The sequence below is a fragment of the Miscanthus floridulus genome, chromosome 1 (genome assembly GCF_019320115.1).
Source record: "Miscanthus floridulus cultivar M001 chromosome 1, ASM1932011v1, whole genome shotgun sequence".
Taxonomy (NCBI): Eukaryota; Viridiplantae; Streptophyta; class Magnoliopsida; order Poales; family Poaceae; genus Miscanthus; species Miscanthus floridulus.
In genome coordinates this window covers 88,732,537-88,751,813 of record NC_089580.1, presented here as the reverse complement: position 1 = coordinate 88,751,813, position 19,277 = coordinate 88,732,537, and the positions used below count along the sequence as shown (strand labels likewise).

Genomic DNA, 19,277 nt, shown 5'->3' with positions numbered 1-19,277 from the left:
ATACTAGAGCTCGTAAGAGGTCGACCGGACCGATGCAGCCTTACAAACAAAGGTATAAACCATGACGGTACTTATAGACAAGTCGGAGGTCGATCGGATCGATGCAGCCTTGCTAGTTGAAGAACTCGCCGAGATCTAAAGTACTCCTACTCCTAAGGGTTGACGTGAAGCTGAAAAAAAGTATTTTGTATTGATTGATTGGATGTGTCTTACAATAGTCGGGGTCCAATATTTATACCCAGAATTTAAACAGGAATCCTACTCAAACACGACTTCTTACAATCTTCGAAAGAAAGCATTCCTAATTTAAGATAACTTGGACCATAATCATTTTCTTTTTGTAGAGTCCGACATATTTTCCCCCCGACGCCATCTGTACGTAATCCGTTGATGTTATCCGCTGACGTCATCTATAAAATAGTCGATTTCCGATACCGCATCAAAACCGGCTGATATCGAATCACATCTTATCGATCCCTTGATAATACAATCTTGGAAGTTTCGAGTTCCTACGTTCTTCTCTTCCCAAATTGTGGTGTAAACAGATACCTCTTTGCCCATTCTTACTATATTTTTCTACTCACTCGAAGGTAAATAGGGTCTAGATCATGCTCCCTTTTAAAGTATACTAGCAAACATGTTCGTGTGCTGGACAATTTGTCGAGCAGTGCTTATGGTAGTGATAATAAGCATCTGGGTATTTTGTTGGACTTAATTGGTCTTGGCTCAACCTTAAATCAAATAAATTCCAAGGCACATAATAAATGCTAGTGCAATAAAGGATTACTTACACATGGGAAATTGACAAGAGATTGACTAAATTTAAATGGATCACTATTTTGTACGCATGTTGTGAGTTTAAAAAAAATGAAAGGTGAGCCACACATACATCGCGACGCAAACGGGCTCAGGCGGCTAGGCGATGACATGAATTGTATGGTGTCAATAAAGGTTTTGCACCTTCAACCTCAAAGCAAGAAGGGTGAGTGTAAGAAACAACAGATCGAGGGATGGAACATAAGTGAGAGATGGACGGACGGGGGAGAAAGGGTGATGGAAGAATAAAATTTTCACTTTTTATTATTAATGTGGATATATATAATACAACATGCAATTTGTTGTGCGGTGTTTGTGCCAATGATAATAAGTTATCTATTTTTATTAGATTTAATTGAATCGAATAAAGTCTAAAACCCATAATAAATGCTTGTGTAACAAAAGATTAAACTTAAATAGGTGGCTATTATGTGCATCAGTTGTAAAAAAGACCGTATACGAGCCACGTGCATGCATGCGCGCCACAATGCACACAGGGGTTCAAACAACCAGGCTATGATATAAGAACAGAGAAACAAGAGCAGTGAGCGACGGACGGATAAAAAAGAATGAATATGAGACTAAAGAAAAAAAAATTACTGCTCTTAATAGTATTAGATATAGATAAACTACTATGGGCATAGCACGGAAAAAAATTGTATGGAAACTATTTGCACCGTGGAGCCGTTACTTGATGCGTGTCTCGGCACAGCTAGCCTAGACGTACGTCGTGGGCTCGGCTCGGCGAGCACGTCTCCGCTACGAACCGAAGCACGGCTCCGCTACGTCTCCAGCAGCTAAACCACTGAGCCGTTTGATGCCTTCGGTGGACACGCGTCCTTCACGGCTCCATGGTGCATACAGTTTGCATGCGATATTTGTCCCATAGCACATCACCGGAAGAACATGCAAGCCGGTGCGGCAAACTGAGCTTTGCGCAATTCTTAATCAACCTACTACTGCAGATGCATACATGGATCTTTAGTGCTGGTCTTTTCCTTAATTAGCTGTGTCTTGCTTGTGTTTGGATCTTTTGCTGAGGTAAGAATGCACAATACGGCCTACAGCGTACGATCTGATACTCTAGGCTATTGCCAGTTACCTATGCCCTATTTATTTGGGCTTGTTTGACTTATAAGCTGTATTTTTTCAGCTAACGAACAATATTTTTCTCTCACACCAAATTAGCCAACAGTATTTTTAGCCATCAAACAAGTCCAAACGAACAGTGCACTAATTGATTGTCAGATTTGTGCCACATGGCATGATGTAGTTACTTTTTTTTTTTTTTTTGAGAACGAGGAAAACAGTATCATCTCATGATACAGCTTGGGCCCGACATTGAAGGCTATAAACCGCGTACAAGAGTTGATTCATGACCATAGATACACCATGTTCAATAATTAATTAACCTGAGGTTCCTAAGAAATAACTCATATGTTATACATTTGATGAGTAAACAATTCCCAATTTACCTGCAGTCGGTAAAAAGTTGTGACAAATATTCAGCCGATAATTTAATTTATCCCCGATTGTCTATCCGTAATTAAAAATACTTATATATACCGTTGGAGAGAGTCAACAAATAACGCTTCAAGCTAGTCCATCAAAACATACTCTAGCACAGCCTACAATCGTACGTATGCATTATAACTTTTATGGACAAATCTAGGCTTTGTTCGGCTTACTCTATATTCGGTTTATTCAGCTTCTTTTTTCAGCCGGAACAGTGTTTTTCTTTCACAACAATTTAGCTGGAACAGTGTTTTTCAGCCAGTTTCAGACTAGCGAACGGGCCCTAGTGTGTATAACTAACCAAAACTGATTGTCTTTAGGATCTCAATTCATTTTCCAACATAACACCTTTTAGATGCTCATAGTCTCTACACGGTTATTATAAATAAATTTACTAATTATTCTATACTAGCAAACACGCCGTAAATTGCAACAGGACATACAAATAAATTTACCAATTATTAATTCAACGACGTGATGCGTCCTAATTTTGTTTTGTCGTGGAATGACTCCGTACTATGCGTGCCCTGATGAGGACAGAGTTCTCGATCCTGTGTTAGGTGAAGATAATTATGGAAAGATCCGAATTCTGTAACCTTAGCTTCACGTCTCTTATGATTATCAACCGTATCAAAATCTGATTGACATTGCTGAGAAGACTAAACCCTGCCTGTGGATCGAATAACACAAGCAAGAACTCAAAATAACACAACTCAATAAAGTGACAAATTGTGGATGTATAATTAAGCTCATGAAAAGTGGTGTTTCACAACCAATGGCAGCGACTATTCGATGACAAAGTTGATGTAAAGCAAAACCCAAACCCTAATATGGATGGTGAAAACTCATTATAAGTTGCTTGGGGTGTGAACACCTCCAGGAAACGCTCCTATTTGACTAGATGATACACAGCCCAACAAACTAAAAGACGTTGGCTCAGCACTCTGATTCTAACTTGTTCCGACAATCTCTATTGACTCCGGTGGAATTTTGATGTGTGACCAACATCATTGTAGGTGCTGTTTTAGTGCACACTATTTCTGAAGGTCGAGGCAGACTCGAACTCAACTTGAACTGAGCCTCCCACTTGACTTAGATATCCTTGCTTGCATCCTCTGTATCCACACCTCTCTTCAAGTATTTCGTGATCCTCTCCTATAATGAAGGCCAACATTGATTAGTCTTTGCGGCCACTGCTGAAGGCCAACAAAAGTGGCAGCCTCACAGGGAATATGGTTGATAGACAAATAGCTTCAAGTGCGCCAGCAATTAACATTTTTAGCCATGAAATGAAAAGTCTGCGTCGGGATCTAGGGGGCAGGGGCTTTTGGTTTCGAAGATTCCGTTTTGCGGACATTCTAGCGCCAGGACGTTCGGACGAACGCCCGCGCATGCTGGTCGGTTTTCGCGCACGTACTCGTTTCGCGTACCCACACGGGGCCCGTGACCCGGATGTCTCCCGCGCCGCTCGACCGCATGTTATATGTGCGATACTTGTAATGGACCTGCTGTTGGAGTCTAAATGAACCATCTCTAATCCATGACGTTTTCTAAATACGTTATCTACAAATCGTCATGGTTTAAGACATTTTTTATAGTGGCACGTGAGGACCGTCTACCCGCTCGGTGGCGCCCCAGCAGCTGCAGCAAGTGGGTCCAACTCGATATGTACAATATCCAATCTACTTTTGCAACATTCAGATTAAACACTTACAACATACATCTGAAATAACTGAAACACTTGCAACATACATCTGAAACACTTGCAAAACACCAGAAAAACTTAAAAACACGTGTGTAGCCATTGCAAAACATTGCAACACCCAGATAAAAACACTTGCAATACAAGTATGAAAACACTTGAAACACTAGCATATATATGCAACGTCCAGGCCTACTTTTGCAACATCTAGATGAAACATTTGCAACATACGCTAGAAACAGATGAAACATTTAGAACATACACTTGAAACATACGTGTATAGCTATTACAACATGTGCAACATCCCGATCTACTTTTGCAACATCGATATAAAACACTTGCAACATACCTCTGAAACATCTGAAACATATGCTTGCAACATGCGCTTTCAGCGCAATGTCACCTTGCTGCCGAGACGAATGGAGGCTCGTCGTTGTGGAGCTCGACGCCGGCGCGGAGGTCGGTGGTGGCGCATGGAGCTCACGATGGCGCGGAGGTCGGCTGCGGCGCATGGAGGTCGCGACGGCGAAGGTCAGCGACGGAGCATGGAGCTTGTGGTGGTGCAGAGGTCTGGCGCGAGCCGTGGCGGGAGGCGTGACTCTAGGCGGGGGCTCGCGGCGGCGTGGACTTCTCGCCGGCGGATGGAGCGTAGCTGCGGCAGGAGGCGTGACTCCAGGGGGGCATGCGGCGAAACGAAGGTTGGCTGCGGCGCATGAAGCTCGGGGGGGGGGGGGGGGGGGGGGGGGGGGGGGGGCTGCGTGCCGCGCGCAACGCGGGCAGGGCGGGGCTGTCCGATCCGTCCGTTCGTCCGGACGAACTAACGTTTTTGTTTCAGCGCAGGCATATCTGCCTAGCTCCGTGCATCGATCAGATTTTGAAGGCCTAGCATTGAGATTCTTGCATATGGGCTGCCTAGGAGAGGTCCAACTAAACAGGCCCATAAAAGCGTAAACAGAAGATCCATGGGATGAGGAAGACTCTAAGAGGAGAGCAAGTCAAAGAAACGTTAGAGTTGAAGAAAGCATCGACTAATTATGTTTTTAAGATTTCAGCGAAGTCATCATTCCCTCGTTATTCCAACAGTTGCGATTAAGACATTCCAGTCGGAGCTGAAGGTGACATGTAGGATTTGTTCAATGCCTGAGATAAAAATAACACACAGTGCGCGTGATTCTAGCGACAGGCCGGGCATGAGACAAATAAATAAACCCGATATGAATTTTCGGCATGACGAGGACAGGGTGATTTCTAGCGATGGCCCGGTCAAGAGCAGAAGCCATTTCTAGCGAACTAGAGAAGCTGGTCGTCAAGTATTTTGAACCTTTCGCAACTAATTAGACCGGCAAAGATCATGACTTTAGCAACTCCGGATCCTTGGTCTTTCGATGTTTGTCCGGTATGTTTCGTCTCATCTCATTGGATCTATCTTGTAATTAAACAATAAAAAGTCAAAGCAAACTATTTCTACTTTTAGTTGGAGATTTACTCTCCCTATCCAAAAGATATATCACTCTAATCTGAGCATGTTTAGATCTATTAATAATACTAGTATATTACTCGTGCTAACGCTACGATGACGTCTAAAAAAATAAAATAATAAAAATAGCCTCTTCTGGCTCTTCTGGTTCCTATGACTGGTAAAACATCTCTACCCTTTGGATTTTAGGACTAACTACTAAAGCCCTCAATGTCATAATCTTCTAGTAAAACCCTAAAGTTTGAGCACCAATTGGACCATATAAGATGTACAGATCTTATAGCATTAAAGAAGATTCAATATAAACATTGGAATACAACATACATTAAAAATATTTGAGTATACAAAGACCAAACTAATATAAAAGAAAATATTGGGATATACACTAAAAAATATTTGAGTATACAAAGACCAAACTAATATAAAGAAAAATATTGAGAAAGAAATAAAGTGCACTCCTATGGCAGTACCTTGTGCATGCCAGTACTTAACCTCCACCTGCAAAAATTGAAGGCGATAATCATTAGTAAATAAAATAGCAAAAATGATGGAACTTAACTGCAAGTCTAAAAAGGTCTTGAAGCAACATCATAGTACTTTCAAAGCCCTAAGCAGTCTCCTTCGGCTGGTAGGCTAACAGTAAATTTTGGATTGTTTCGGATGATTCAATAGTATTCTGTGAGAGAGAATAAAGTGAAACAAGCTGAAACAAGCGGGAAGTAGTACAGCCGAACGCGCTCAGCAAAAACAGACCCTTTCTTGTATCTGAAAGTGGCCTAGAAATGAGCACTTAAAGATTGTGAGCAAGGAAAAAAACTAAAGCATCTATTTTTTAAGGCAGGAAGTAGAATTTTCAAGTTCAATCCAGCTAATCGATACAAATTTGTGTACCCTACATTTCAGGACAGGTTATTTCTATCACAAAAACGCAGAAATATGGTTGCGCAGTAAGGACCTTTTTCCATAAGATATGCTGAAGCCACTCATCACTGGCACAAGCACCTAAGGAGCAACCTAAATTGAATATACACTAACTTCGTTAGTTACCCATTATCCATGGTATTTGAGACTCCCAGTTAAATGCAATTTTAACAACATAATAAAAAAATCTCAAACAAAGATTCATTCCCTATCTCCAACACGTCTTTGGCATTGTTAGGGCTTAGGGCTCGACATTATTCTCGGGGCTCTTTGGAATCATCGGGCTTCTCGACGGTAGTCCCCACGAGAACCGCAAAACTCAATGCCTACTCAGTACTCATCATTTGTTCAACAAAGACCAGGTCATATTCGCCATTAAAAAAAACCGCAAAACCTTTGCCTACTCAATGCTCATGGCCATTTCTTTACTCCCAAACCCCACGGCAGTCCCCACGAGACAGCGAGACCCAACCACCTCTCTCTCTCTCTCTCTCTCTCTCTCTCTCTCTCTCTCTCTCCTCGCGGTTTCCGCTCCGCTCCAACACTGGTGGCCTTGGGCTGGCCGCGGCCGCGACCCGCGACAGACGCACGCGCGCCTCCTCCTGGCGAACCCCATCCACACGACACTCCTGGGGCGCGCACTGCAGCCCGCCGGCCGGGTTGACTTGACTCCGGCGGGGACACGTTCTTACGTGCTTCTGCCGGCGCGGGTTGGCGTGGCGGTCGGGCTCGGCTCAGATCCTCCAAAGATTGGATTCTGGAAGAGTGCGCTATTGGTGGCGGAGCTTCCTCCTGGCGTTGACCCCGGCCGAGTTCTCGCAGGCGCGTGCGAAGAGGCGGGGTGCACCGTTGCTGTTCCTGGCAGCTCCCACCCAGGAGGCATCGGGGGGTCGGATCGGTTGATGTGTCGCCGGTAGATTGGCCGGCGTCAGCGGAGGGAGGAGATGGGGAACTGCATGGACAAGGCGGTGCCGGTGGACCACAACACCTCCTGTGAGTGCACCTCCACGAGCCTCTTCTCGCTGGATTTGTAAGCAGCTGTTTCTTGCTTGGTTTGGTTGCTCTGTGCTCGTCTCGTCTGACCCCTTAGGCAGATCCGGCGTAATGGCTAGCTGCTCCGGGGAGGCTGGACAGGGCGCTCCTGCCTTACTATATGGAGTGCTAGCTATTGATTTTTAGTACCGTGTGGTGATTTCTTTCATAGAAGAGGAAATAAGTTTTTTTTTAAGATTGAAGGAGTTAACATTTTCCATTTTCCAGTTGGGAATTCATTACCCACTTATAAGCAGAGAGTGTCAAATTGGTATTATGATACACCCAGCCATAATGTTGTTCGAATCATAGAATTTGGTCCCAACTAATGGAGTAGCCTTGGCAGTAAGTGTCTCGTTATATTATCTAAAAAAGAGCAGCACCCTTGCTTTATCTTGTTAAAAGTTGGAATTAGCTCTCTCTATAATACAAAGATGCGCAGCTCTCCTGCACATTCGAGAGAAAAAAAAGTTGGAATTAGCATATGCTTGTCTGACAGAAATGGAAACCTGTTTCCTGGATTTACGTTTAGGCACAGAAGTTTCAGTTTGGAAGGTGGAACTTACCAGTAATGGCCATCGTGTCTTGCTACTTGCCGATTTTGTAGATTGTAGTCCTATTAGCAAGGCCACTTTGTCTTCACATTTGTCTCTCTTTTTTTCAGAACTGTAGGAACTTGGCTGTTAATTAATCTGTAATTTGGTTCTTTATGTGATACAATTTGGGCACAACTCGTGAAGTGTCTTCTGCGAGGTAGTGTCTGGCTAGGTTAGTTAATAACTCAGCCCCAGTGCTCCAATCTGTCAGAATTAGCATGGTTTTTCTGAGACAACAGGAACTTTGTTCCATGAATTTTTACTTGTTTGGACAGCTAGAGACATTTCTGTTTGGCTGGTCAATGCTAGGAGTATAGTTGTGGCTGTTGCATCTTGCTGATTTTTTAATTTGTATCGTATGTCGTTACCATGACCATACTTATGTCTTGGACCACATTATCTGCAAAATTGAAGGAACTCGATCATTAATTAAACTAGCCACAAGCGATTGACTGTATGCTTTACACATTTTGTTTTGTGTTTATTGTTGACCTGTTAGATCAATCAAAATTAGGGAGCAAATCAATTTCATCATCCAACCCCTCAACGGTCAAAAGTGGTTCGACTCGGTCGACTTGGACTGTGGCCTCATACAAAGATAGTCGAGAGCTTCCTCCTAATAGGACAGAAGGAGAAATCTTGTCGTCGCCAAATTTGAAGGCATTCTCATTAGGTGATCTCAAATCTGCATCGAAGAACTTTAGATCGGATAGTCTTATTGGGGAAGGAGGATTTGGCTATGTGTTCAAAGGCTGGATTGATGAGCAAACTCTTGCCCCTTCAAAGCCAGGAAGTGGTATGGTTGTTGCCATCAAGAAGCTAAAACCAGAAGGTTTTCAGGGCCACAAGGAGTGGCTGGTATGTTTGCCAGTGCTTTAGCCCATATTCTCAGGTTTCTCAAGACCTCTCTGTTTGTATTTACTGGGGTTGCTCTCCTGCAGACAGAGGTTGACTACCTTGGCCAACTTCACCACCAGAATCTTGTCAAACTCATTGGTTATTGCTCAGATGGTGATAACCGACTCCTGGTGTATGAGTACATGCCTAAAGGAAGTTTGGAAAATCATCTATTCAGACGTATGTTTTTTTGTTCTAATGCAACCCTTTTCTTCTGAAATCTGTCGTTTTCTATTTCTACCTAGTTCAGCAGAAACTTTCTGTTGTTTTAGGAGGTGCTGATCCTTTACCCTGGGGAATAAGACTCAAAGTTGCAATTGGGGCCGCTAGGGGTTTATCATTTCTGCATGACGCTGAGAACCAAGTCATATATCGTGACTTCAAGGCATCAAACATTCTCCTTGACACGGTATACATGAAATGTCTACTCATCCTTGTTCTGGGAAAACTTCTATTTTGGCAAACCGTACATTGTTATATTCTTAACTTCTTTGCCCATTAATATAGGAGTTCAACGCAAAGCTTTCAGACTTTGGCTTGGCAAAAGCAGGTCCAACTGGGGATAGGACCCATGTTTCTACACAAGTCATGGGCACACGAGGTTATGCGGCTCCAGAGTATGTTGCAACAGGTTAGAAAACAATCTAAATTTTGAGTGTAAGCCATGAACAATTCTGAAATAATGAAAACATGCCGAATGATAGGATGTGTTTACTTCCTTTATGCTTGCCATTTCTTCAACATTATTTCATTTATATCACCTTAAGTTCAATATAAGCTCTTAATTTGTATTAGCTAAGGTGGTATTTACTTTGAGTTAGTCTATCATATTTTGCCTATGTTGGAAGCTTATTTACTTATGATCCAGGATCACATGCCTCTGTGCTATGATAACGAAATCCAAATATTTTTGTGTCACCTTTTAATTTTTCATTTTATGGTTCTAGAATTGGCAGAATTGATGTAATTCCAGTACTATTGAACTGCTTTGCAAACATGCCACTCCAACCTACTGGATTTCTAGTTTTGGTATGATGGTGTATGCTTTGTAGAACGCCACTTCTGGTTTTTGACTAAGATTTTTAACTTGCTAAAATGTGCCTTATCTTCTGTATGCTATCTTGGCCCTTAAAGAATTTTCATCTCTCAAAAAGATGGTCAACTCCATTTGTTAGAAAACTGTGACTTTTTTACAAGAGAAGTCTATATGTTCAAGATCCATTTTGAATGTTGGGAGTAAAACAAGTAAACTGCTAAAAGGTGAACGCCAAGAAACTGCTAAGCTATAAAATGTGTTTATTACAGTGTGATCAGAATATTATCGATTGTCCTTTTACCGCAGTCTAGTGGCTATACATTAATATTGTGACAAGTTTCCACTTGGTGGTGGCAAATTTAGAATAAAGCAACTGTCAAAATGGAAAAAGCTCTGCAAACAAAATTCTCTTTCCAGAGGTGATTCTTGGTATGTGTGAATATATAATATAATAATATATTCTTAGAACGACTAAACACTAAGAGTCACCAATGAAGGCTGTTTGCAATTTTCTTCTGAGATAATAGGATTCCTCACAAAAGTACATTTATTAGGAAAGAAACCAGCCTTTGTGCACAATTTTCTTGACCGGTCATTTGACCCATGTGGATGAATATATTCTATTTTGGTAAGATAGTTTCTTGTGTTGATAAAAGATGTTATTAGACGTGTAGTTTACATCTTATGGGATTTTTATGTTTTCTCCCCCTTTCCTGCTATTTTCATGTGTAATCTAGCCCACATAAATAAGATTTATAATATGTTTAAATTTTCATGCGATTCAACAATTCAAAAGGCTTTATGCTAAAGTTTTGGCAATCTATTTTCCAATCAAAACTTTTGAGTTAGGTTTTGGCGAAACCTAACTCAACGTTTCTAGAGGTCATGTTCAAAAATTGTCTTAAAAAATGTCATTAGACAAACAAATAGCCTATTCCATTCGTAATCTCTGAGGGGAGCTCAGATATCTTTTCTTCAATCCTTTTGAAGGAACACAGCAGGGGGGTTCCCCTAATTTGTCTAGGTACATATGTACTAGAGACCTCCACATAAACCAGTTCCATTCTTAAGCAGTGGGCATAAAACCAGTGAATTAATAATCTGCTCAGCCACACAATTTATTTTGATAAGATTGTTTTTCCTCATTTTCTTAAAAAAATGCTCCAGGTCGCCTCTCAGTAAAGGCAGATGTCTACAGCTTTGGCGTCGCGCTACTGGAGTTACTGACAGGACGGCGGGCGCTAGACAAATCGAAACCGGTATCCGAGCAGAACCTCGTCGACTGGGCAAAACCCTACTTGGGAAATGAGCGCCGTCTGTACCGCATCATGGACTCGAAGTTGGGAGGGCAGTACCCGAAGAAAGGCGCCCATGCTGTCGCTGGAATCGCCCTGCAGTGCATCCGCAACGAGGGCAAGATGCGGCCTGCAATGTCCGAGGTCGTGGAGAAGCTGGAGCAGCTGCAGGACCCCAAGTACAACATCGCGGTGCCTCAAGTCAACACACGGCAGACGTCATCGTCGTCCTCAGGCTCAGTCCCCAGGTCACCCATGAAGGCGCAGCCTTCTCCAAGGCGCCTGTCAGGTTCGGCCTCCCCATTGCCAGCAGCAGCAGCAGCAGCAGGCTCCCCGCTCCCGGTCTTGTAGGACCTCGCCATTATGAGATGAGATGGATTGCTGTTTCTTTGAGCCAACCAATGCATTATAAGTTTTGATTGAAATTGAAGGGATGTGCCTGTCGCTTGTCGTTCATCGCTTTACCTTGCAATCGTTGCAATGTGTAGGGTCCAAAGAAGCATGTGTTGATTCTAGCAATGGTGTATCCATAGTGATCATAAAGCCAACTACCGATCCAATTCCAATCGATTATCAATCTGTGTTGTCTAGCAATGATCGGAGGCCTTTCAGGCGCAGATCACGCGAGATCATTGCATTGCAGGTTCAGGCTGCGGCAGCCGTAATAATACTGTGATGTCTGGAATTTGTATGGTTGTGTTGGTGATAACTACAGTACGTAGTAGGAGAATCAGTGGATAACCAACCTTTGGTTAGATAATACTCCCTCCGACCCGGTCCAAAATATTTTCCACGTGAAATGTGTCAACGTGCATGGTCGCCCTCCCTAAGCCTGCAAGCGGAATCCAGAAATCCAACTAAGGCCTTGTTTGATGTTATTTGATTCACCTCAGTCTACATATACAGGTAGATTGATGGAAATCTGACTACATCCAAACAAGCCTAAAGGTGGTGTTTGGTTCGGTGTTTTTGGACCAGCGACCCTTCACGCTGCTATCCGATTCCTGTTACTCTTGTTTGTTTGGTTTGGCTGCCCCAGAGTGGATAACAGGAGCGACCTGATACCGTTTACCGTCTGTCGATCCGTGTGCCTTTTCCTTTTCCTGATACGGGTCATCAGCCGATGACGACAACCGAGAGGACGTACGACGCCCATCGATCTGCTACGGAAATGCGTACGGTGGAGCAACAGCTAATCGATGACGGCCCGTCGTCACAACTAAGATGCTGTTTGGTTCAACCATTTAGGGTTCTAATCAGTTTACATTGGTATCTGTTGCCGTGACTTTATGTTTTGTTGTATAGGCTGCAATCCATCGCGGCGACATCTGTTACGTTACAGGCTAGTGCAAAGTCATTAACGCTCCCCTCCGGCCGTGATCCAATGTAACTGATACCAGGAGCAGCTATTCCGATTAGCGTTGCCTCTCCTGTGGCTGAACCAAATAGCACCTAAGTCGACACCGATCTGCGGCGCGTGGTGAGGCGCCGTTGTTCATCATCTTCGCCTAATTAAGAAGTGTAAATAATAATTACGTAATAGACAAAACAAAATTCAGATTCAGGCTGATGATATCTGAGCGCGCGTTACGTGGGGACAACACAAGCGTCGTGCACAAGCTCTGATGTTCTCTGCACATATCACTGGGTTTTTTCTTTTTTTTCCCCGAAGGAAAGCCAAAAGTTTTGCTGCTAATTTTATTAGAAGAGAAGAAAAAGAATTAGGACCTACGGAGTAGTTTGTAAGGAAAAAACTGGGTCAAAATATTATAATTAGAGGTGTAACATTCGACGTTAATTAACTACCACAACTCAGTGGATTTATTCGTGGAACTCTAGGGATTTCTTTTCTCCTTGAATGCAATTGACGTTAATTAGTGGTGTTGATTATTAGCCCCCTGATCCAAGGGATGGCTTCAGGGCGGATTCGGATCAGGTGGAGCCTTCACGGATCCGAACCCGAAATCCGAACTCAAAACCCGAAATTGTCCCGAACATCGGTTCGGGTGTAATCCAAACCCAAAACCAAATCCGGTGGATCCCCAAAGCCCGATTGGTTAACCAAAACACGAAACCCACCACTATATGACAATTAAAAATAATAAGGAATTTTTAGCAACATATCCATGATATATATTACATATTCACATGAACCAACAAGAGGCAATAAACAACACACAATTTCATGGCTTAACTTAGAACAAGTTTAATAGCTTACATTAACAATTTATTAATAAAAACACATAGTTTTTATTTAAAATGTTCTATTTCTGACCTCCATTGTGGATCCGCGGGTGAAATCGAAACCCAAACCAAACCTGATAAGTTTCGGGGTCTCAAAACCATGGGGAGAAAATCGAACCTGAATCTGAACCCGAACCCGTTGGACCCGAAATTCACGGAGCTCTGACCCGAAACCGCTCCATTGCCATCCTGTAGTCCAAACACCCCCTGGTGGTAAAAAAAAATAGGCCTACTAGCGCTCAGACGTTCGTCCCATCCGGACGTCGGCGCCTATAGCCGTTTCCCGCGCTATTTTCGCGCTCATGCGGGGCCCGCGTTGCCCCAACGTCACCAGCATCGAGAAGAGGGAGAGGGGGTAGCGGATGCCAGCCGGCGCCGGAAGGAGGAGGAGACACCGAGGCGAGGTAGTAGAAAGTGAGGATGGAGATGCAACACTCAATTTATTTTTAAAACATCTAGATGTAACATTTACAACATACATCTGAAGGGCAGATGAAACACTTGAACACATACATCTGACGCACTTGCAAAAGCACATGAAAAACACTTGAAAAACATTGTAAAACATATGTAATATCCAGATAAAACACTTATAACATATGTGTGAAACATATGCAATATCCAAATAAACACACTTGTAAAATATATCTGAAAAAACAGATGAAACATTGGGAATAGAATCTTACAACATACGTGTACAACCATTGCAACATATGCAACATTCTGATCCACTTTTGCAACATCCGTATGAAACACTTACAACATACCTCTGAAATATCTAAAACACTTGAAACATACGCTTGCAACATACGTTTTCAGCGCAACATCTCCTACCTGTTTGAGAGAATGGAGGCTCATCGACATGTGTTCACTGGAGGCAGCGACTTGGGGCGAGGAACGGAGAAGATGGCGCCCACATTGAGTTCAAGGAGGCGACAGAAGGATCTCAGAAGAAGGGCAGCCGGCAGTCCTCGGCTCACACCTCGAGTTCAAGGAGTCGGTGGTCCTTTGACGGTCTGGCGGTCCGAGACGTGGGGGAGCAAGTGTGGCGGCGTGGCAGGTGGGTAGGGAGGGCGGCGCGATGTCGGGTCAGAGCAGCGAGGAGCGCAGTGGGGGTGTGAGGCTGCGCTGGTGGCCGACGGGGCTGCGAGGTGCGACGCGTTGGGGAAGGAAGAGGGCCACGAGGTAGAAAGACCGATTTTTTTTTTTTTTGAAAACCTCGTAGAAAAGGGTGGTGGCGTCGCGGCCGCGGCCATTCAAAAGAGGGTCCGGCAAGATGAATTCCTGGTTCCCAGAATAAAGGCACACGGATCGATAGACGGTATCGACGACGAAGGCGGCCGGTGGACTCAGGTCGCGGCTGACCGTTGACGGATGTTAGTGCGGCTTCCGGGCCCACAGGGTTGTGGCCGACCTTTCCCACTTTCCCGTTGCGTTTCCCAAGCGGGCGGGCGGCTCACGCGCCCGATGTGTCAGTCCGTCCGCGGTGCGTCGGCTTGGAATGAGATGGGCCCGGCCGTAGCATCGCCTCGCCGTAACGCCTCCTTCCCTTCCCCCGCTTTATAACCGACGTCTCCTTGGCCTGGGACGCTGCTGCTGACACGGCTCCTGATTGATTGATTTCCTCCAGCATTCAGCAGCGCTCACAGTCACAAGCTTACAGGTTATAAGTGAAAGAGGCTCAGGCGCTCAGCGTTCATGGAGAACCGCAAGGAGGTATGGGCATGAGCACGATTCCTGGGGAAAGTTGTTCTTACTTTCTTGATATCTTGGGGAAATCTTGCTTCGATTCTGAGCTACTTGCCCTTCCTTCCTTCCGTCCGTATTTTGACCCCACCTGGGCGGGGCAACAATCTGAATCGGCCCGCTGCTTTCCGTTCCTGCAGGAGCAGCAGGGCGCGGCGGTTGGGTGGATGACCGTGCCGGCGTTCGGGGAGTGGGACGTCAAGAACGGCGCCGTGCCAGACTACTCCATGGACTTCTCCAAGATCCGCGAGATGCGCAAGCAGAACAAGCGCGAGCTCTCCAGGGCCAGCCTCGGCGGCGACGAGGACCTCCTCCAGCAGCAGCAGCAGAGTAGCAAGGCGCAGCCGCCCAAGTCCTCCGCCGCCGTCGCCGACGACGACCACCGCCGGCCGCTGCACGACGACTCCCCTACGGTAACAATTTAATTCAGGATTAATCAGCTGTCTTTCACTCGTACCACTAGCTTGCGTGTACTAGCCCATACCCCAGCAGAGTTTGTTATTACCGCCCTTGATTTCTTCTGAGGCAGAGTGCCTTCTTTCACCTTGTCTCGCTCACGCCTCACGGCTCACCTCAGTACCTCACCTGCCCAAATCCGGTTGGTTTGGTTGGAGTTCAATTGCAGGCAGCGGCGGATCCAGGAAATATTTTAGGGGGGACTGAACAACACTTCTGCTCGATCTTAAGTCTCAGCCCCCCTATACTATAGAACTTTGCCTAAAAATTCATAGGGGCTCTACAGTAATTTACACTGATTCGGTTTGGGTAGGGGGGGCTTGAGCCCCCCCGCCCCACCGCTGGATCCGCCCCTGATTGCAGGGCGTGGAACTGAAGTAACCAAAAAGTATGTTTAGACTTCAAAAAGGATTCGAATTTCTTGATCGACTTTTTCCATGTCGTGTCTTGTTGAGGCAAAATTGAAGATTTAATTTAACACAAGGTACAACTATCAGTACCTTGGTACTGAATGAATTGTTAGAAGACAGAAGCGAGCCTAGTTTCAGTTGTTCTAGACCACTGCGGTTCTGAAAAGATTACAAACAGGTTCACGATGGGCGTTTATTAACAAATAAATAATAAATTGAGTTGAATTTTTATATTTGTTGATACCGTGAGATGGGACCAATTATCATGCACCATCACATCCGTAGAATTGTCATGTACCACATCAGCAAATACAATTTAGTAGCGATTCACTGGCTTACGTTCTGATGCGGCAATTGCAGATACAACAGGCTAATGCATCCAATTATGCGCATGAAGTGTAGCAGTAGTAATGCTTGTCTCAACTTGGATGAAAGAGACAGCCTCATCAATATCTTCCTAGCCTCCAAATCTGCATCTGTGTCTGAATCGTTAGCTGTACTGATCTATGGGCCACGTTGTTGTCCATTTGGAGTGGGGAGAAGGTTATCTGGGCAAAATAAATAAATCAGATTTATGTTTGTACCTCATTTGATGGCGTACAATAACGTCATCCATCAGTGGAAGGTTTTAGTAGCTTCAGCATGATGTTGGTCCAATTGCCAATTGCATTTGGTGCTGATTCAGTGGGAAGCAGGAGTTAATGGGTTTGGGAGCACTCACGTGTGCATCAACTTTTCAACAATTTATTTCTTTTTTTCTCTGAAATTCATAGAATGTATGTATTGATGTGTGGGTTTACACAGATACTAGACGACCTTCCATGGGTGCTCCTTTTTTTAGTCCAATTTTAGCTAACGTTAAAATGATCTGAATTAATAAGGCTATGAGCAGCTTTTGGGGATCGAATTCCCAAAGGGTGTGATTAGTGCAGGTGGTTATAGATGCTTCTTTTTTTAATAAGAAACTAGATGTGGTTTAGTTGGCCACAATAAAGTAAAGTCATTCCCTTCTAGAAAAGTAGTTTGGCTCGTTACTTTCAGGTTGTGATGAGTGCATGACTTATATTGTTGGTTTATTATCTTGTTGATGTGCTACCTGATGAACTGCAGCCACAGTTAGCTACTCGTAAAGTGTGTGCCAAATTGCCAATGTGTTGTTCACTGATATTAGTGACCCATAGTCTGACATATTCAACGTACCCATGAGGACCACATGTTTTTCAGATTCTCAACATGACATTTTCAATGTCTTGCATGCCGAACTTTCCCTTGGGTTACCATCATGTGTTCCATTGCTTATGGTTGACCAACTGTAGCGATGTTTCCACCAATCTTGCACGTAATTGACCGGTGCTGCCAAAGACTGGCCAATAACTCCAATCTATTGCTATCGATGCAGGGAAGGAAGAAGTTCCTGAGCTATTTCCAATGCTGTATCAGAGCATGAAGAATTCCAAAACTTTCTGCAGTATCACAGCACATAAATCCTGTGCAAATAGCTGTTAGATTTCTTCTGTACTGTAAAGTTTGCATATTTTGTAATCCTCCTCTGGTTCTGTAATCTTGTCACTCATGCGAGCGATGGGGAGAGCGAGAGGGAGAGGAAGGACGGATTGCGGGGAAGAAGAGCTCATGGTTCATGCTGTGTTTTTTTCTTCCTAGTCAAAAGCGATGGCTCGCAACTTTTAGTGCAATGTGATCTGAAAAGGGTTGGATCTGAAGGTGTGTGACTTGTGTTTTGGTTGTAGAAATTTGTCTGCGCTTGAGATGATATATTGAATTTCCGTCCCGTTCTTCCTTTTGACTTCTTTTTGTATGCATCTCTGAATTTTATTTTTCTATCTAGAAGAACATCCCTGCATACAGGTTGCTTTGCCGTAGAAGCAACAAGGTCTTTGATAAATACGACTAATAAGCATAGCTGTTTCCATGTCGAAAACAACTAGTAAGAGCTTGTCCTGGTTACTAGATTTCCAAGCGTGTGCCCACAAGAAAGGGACCTGAACTGGAGTTTGGAAGTCTGAAGAATGGATTGCAGTGCGTGTACATGGTCATCCGGACCAGTTTTCAGTATGTGCTGCAGGTCATCTCATCCTCGGAGCATGTTGATGTACGGAGCAATGGTGGATGTGAAAGGTCTGCATCTTCACGGTATCTGATGTGAACAGCAGCAGAAAACAAATCTTTGGATTCATCAGGATGCAATCAGGTAAAAGTATAGAATATTCAAGCATATCTAGTTTTTGCTGAAGAGGTGCTACACATATGGAGTGGGCGTGGACGCCAGAGCTAGTTTGCATCGAGGTGCACTTTCTAAGCGGGTGCTTGGGACTGTTCTCTCTAGTTTTTTCAACTCCCAAGTTGTCTAGCCAAATAGGTCCAATACTTTTCTAATTTTTAATGAACTTTTCACCAAAACCATGTATCTATTTAGAAATTTGTTTTAACTACAATATTTCTTAGAATTAATGCAAAAAAAAGATCCAACATAGTTTTTTTCTATTTTATTTTTTTATAGGAAAACTCAACGTTTTTATAAAAAATAAACTACTTCAACATTATGAGTTTACTGTTTTAACATTTTGATTTCACTATATCAACGTTTAACCTAGAACATTTCAAACAGATTATCTAAATGTCGAATCTAGTATTTCAAAATGTTGATTATCCTTGCTCAGTATTTGTGTGAAAATGTTGAATTAGATTTGAATATCTTTGAATCAAGTGTCTTCAATGGTTGAGTTTAGCAACCTCGATTTTGATGTATGTCTATTTTTCATAGGATCTACTGCCTAACTAGACTATGATGGATCAAGATTCACACAGATGGAGGTCGCGAGCGCAAACGATGGTCAGTGCCGGCCCTAGGGGTAGGGCACGAGGTGCGACGGCCGAGGGCCCAAGCGGAGGAGGGGCCTAAACCCAGATATACAAACCTCATGTTCTATAGTCCAGTAGGCATTAGCAAACTAATGAGAAGAGGGGCATAGAACTGGTCAAGTGGTCCAAAAAGACAACATCGGCGTTTATTTCCTAGTTTCCTTTCCCCACAGCCCTCGGGTAGAGAGGAGGCACGCTGCACACAGCACAATCTGATAGTGAGTTCGCGACGTGCGCCTTACACATGCGGAGCT

The 19,277-nt window shown here is 43.8% G+C and overlaps 2 protein-coding genes across 2 annotated transcripts; both read left to right on the top strand.

Moving 5' to 3' along the window:
• Window positions 1-6,948: 6,948 nt before the first annotated feature.
• Window positions 6,949-11,802, top strand: LOC136537469 (probable serine/threonine-protein kinase PBL3). Its single transcript, XM_066529434.1, has 6 exons — window positions 6,949-7,424; window positions 8,559-8,917; window positions 9,001-9,136; window positions 9,229-9,365; window positions 9,464-9,587; window positions 11,160-11,802. The coding sequence occupies exons 1-6, from the start codon at window positions 7,376-7,378 to the stop codon at window positions 11,636-11,638; spliced, it is 1,284 nt and encodes a 427-aa protein (XP_066385531.1). The 5' UTR covers window positions 6,949-7,375; the 3' UTR covers window positions 11,639-11,802.
• Window positions 11,803-15,092: 3,290 nt separating this feature from the next.
• Window positions 15,093-17,909, top strand: LOC136537478 (uncharacterized). The gene is made up of 3 exons (XM_066529439.1): window positions 15,093-15,247; window positions 15,418-15,690; window positions 17,543-17,909. Exons 1-3 carry the CDS (start codon window positions 15,230-15,232, stop codon window positions 17,588-17,590), a joined length of 339 nt encoding a protein of 112 aa, XP_066385536.1. The 5' UTR covers window positions 15,093-15,229; the 3' UTR covers window positions 17,591-17,909.
• Window positions 17,910-19,277: the final 1,368 nt, after the last annotated feature.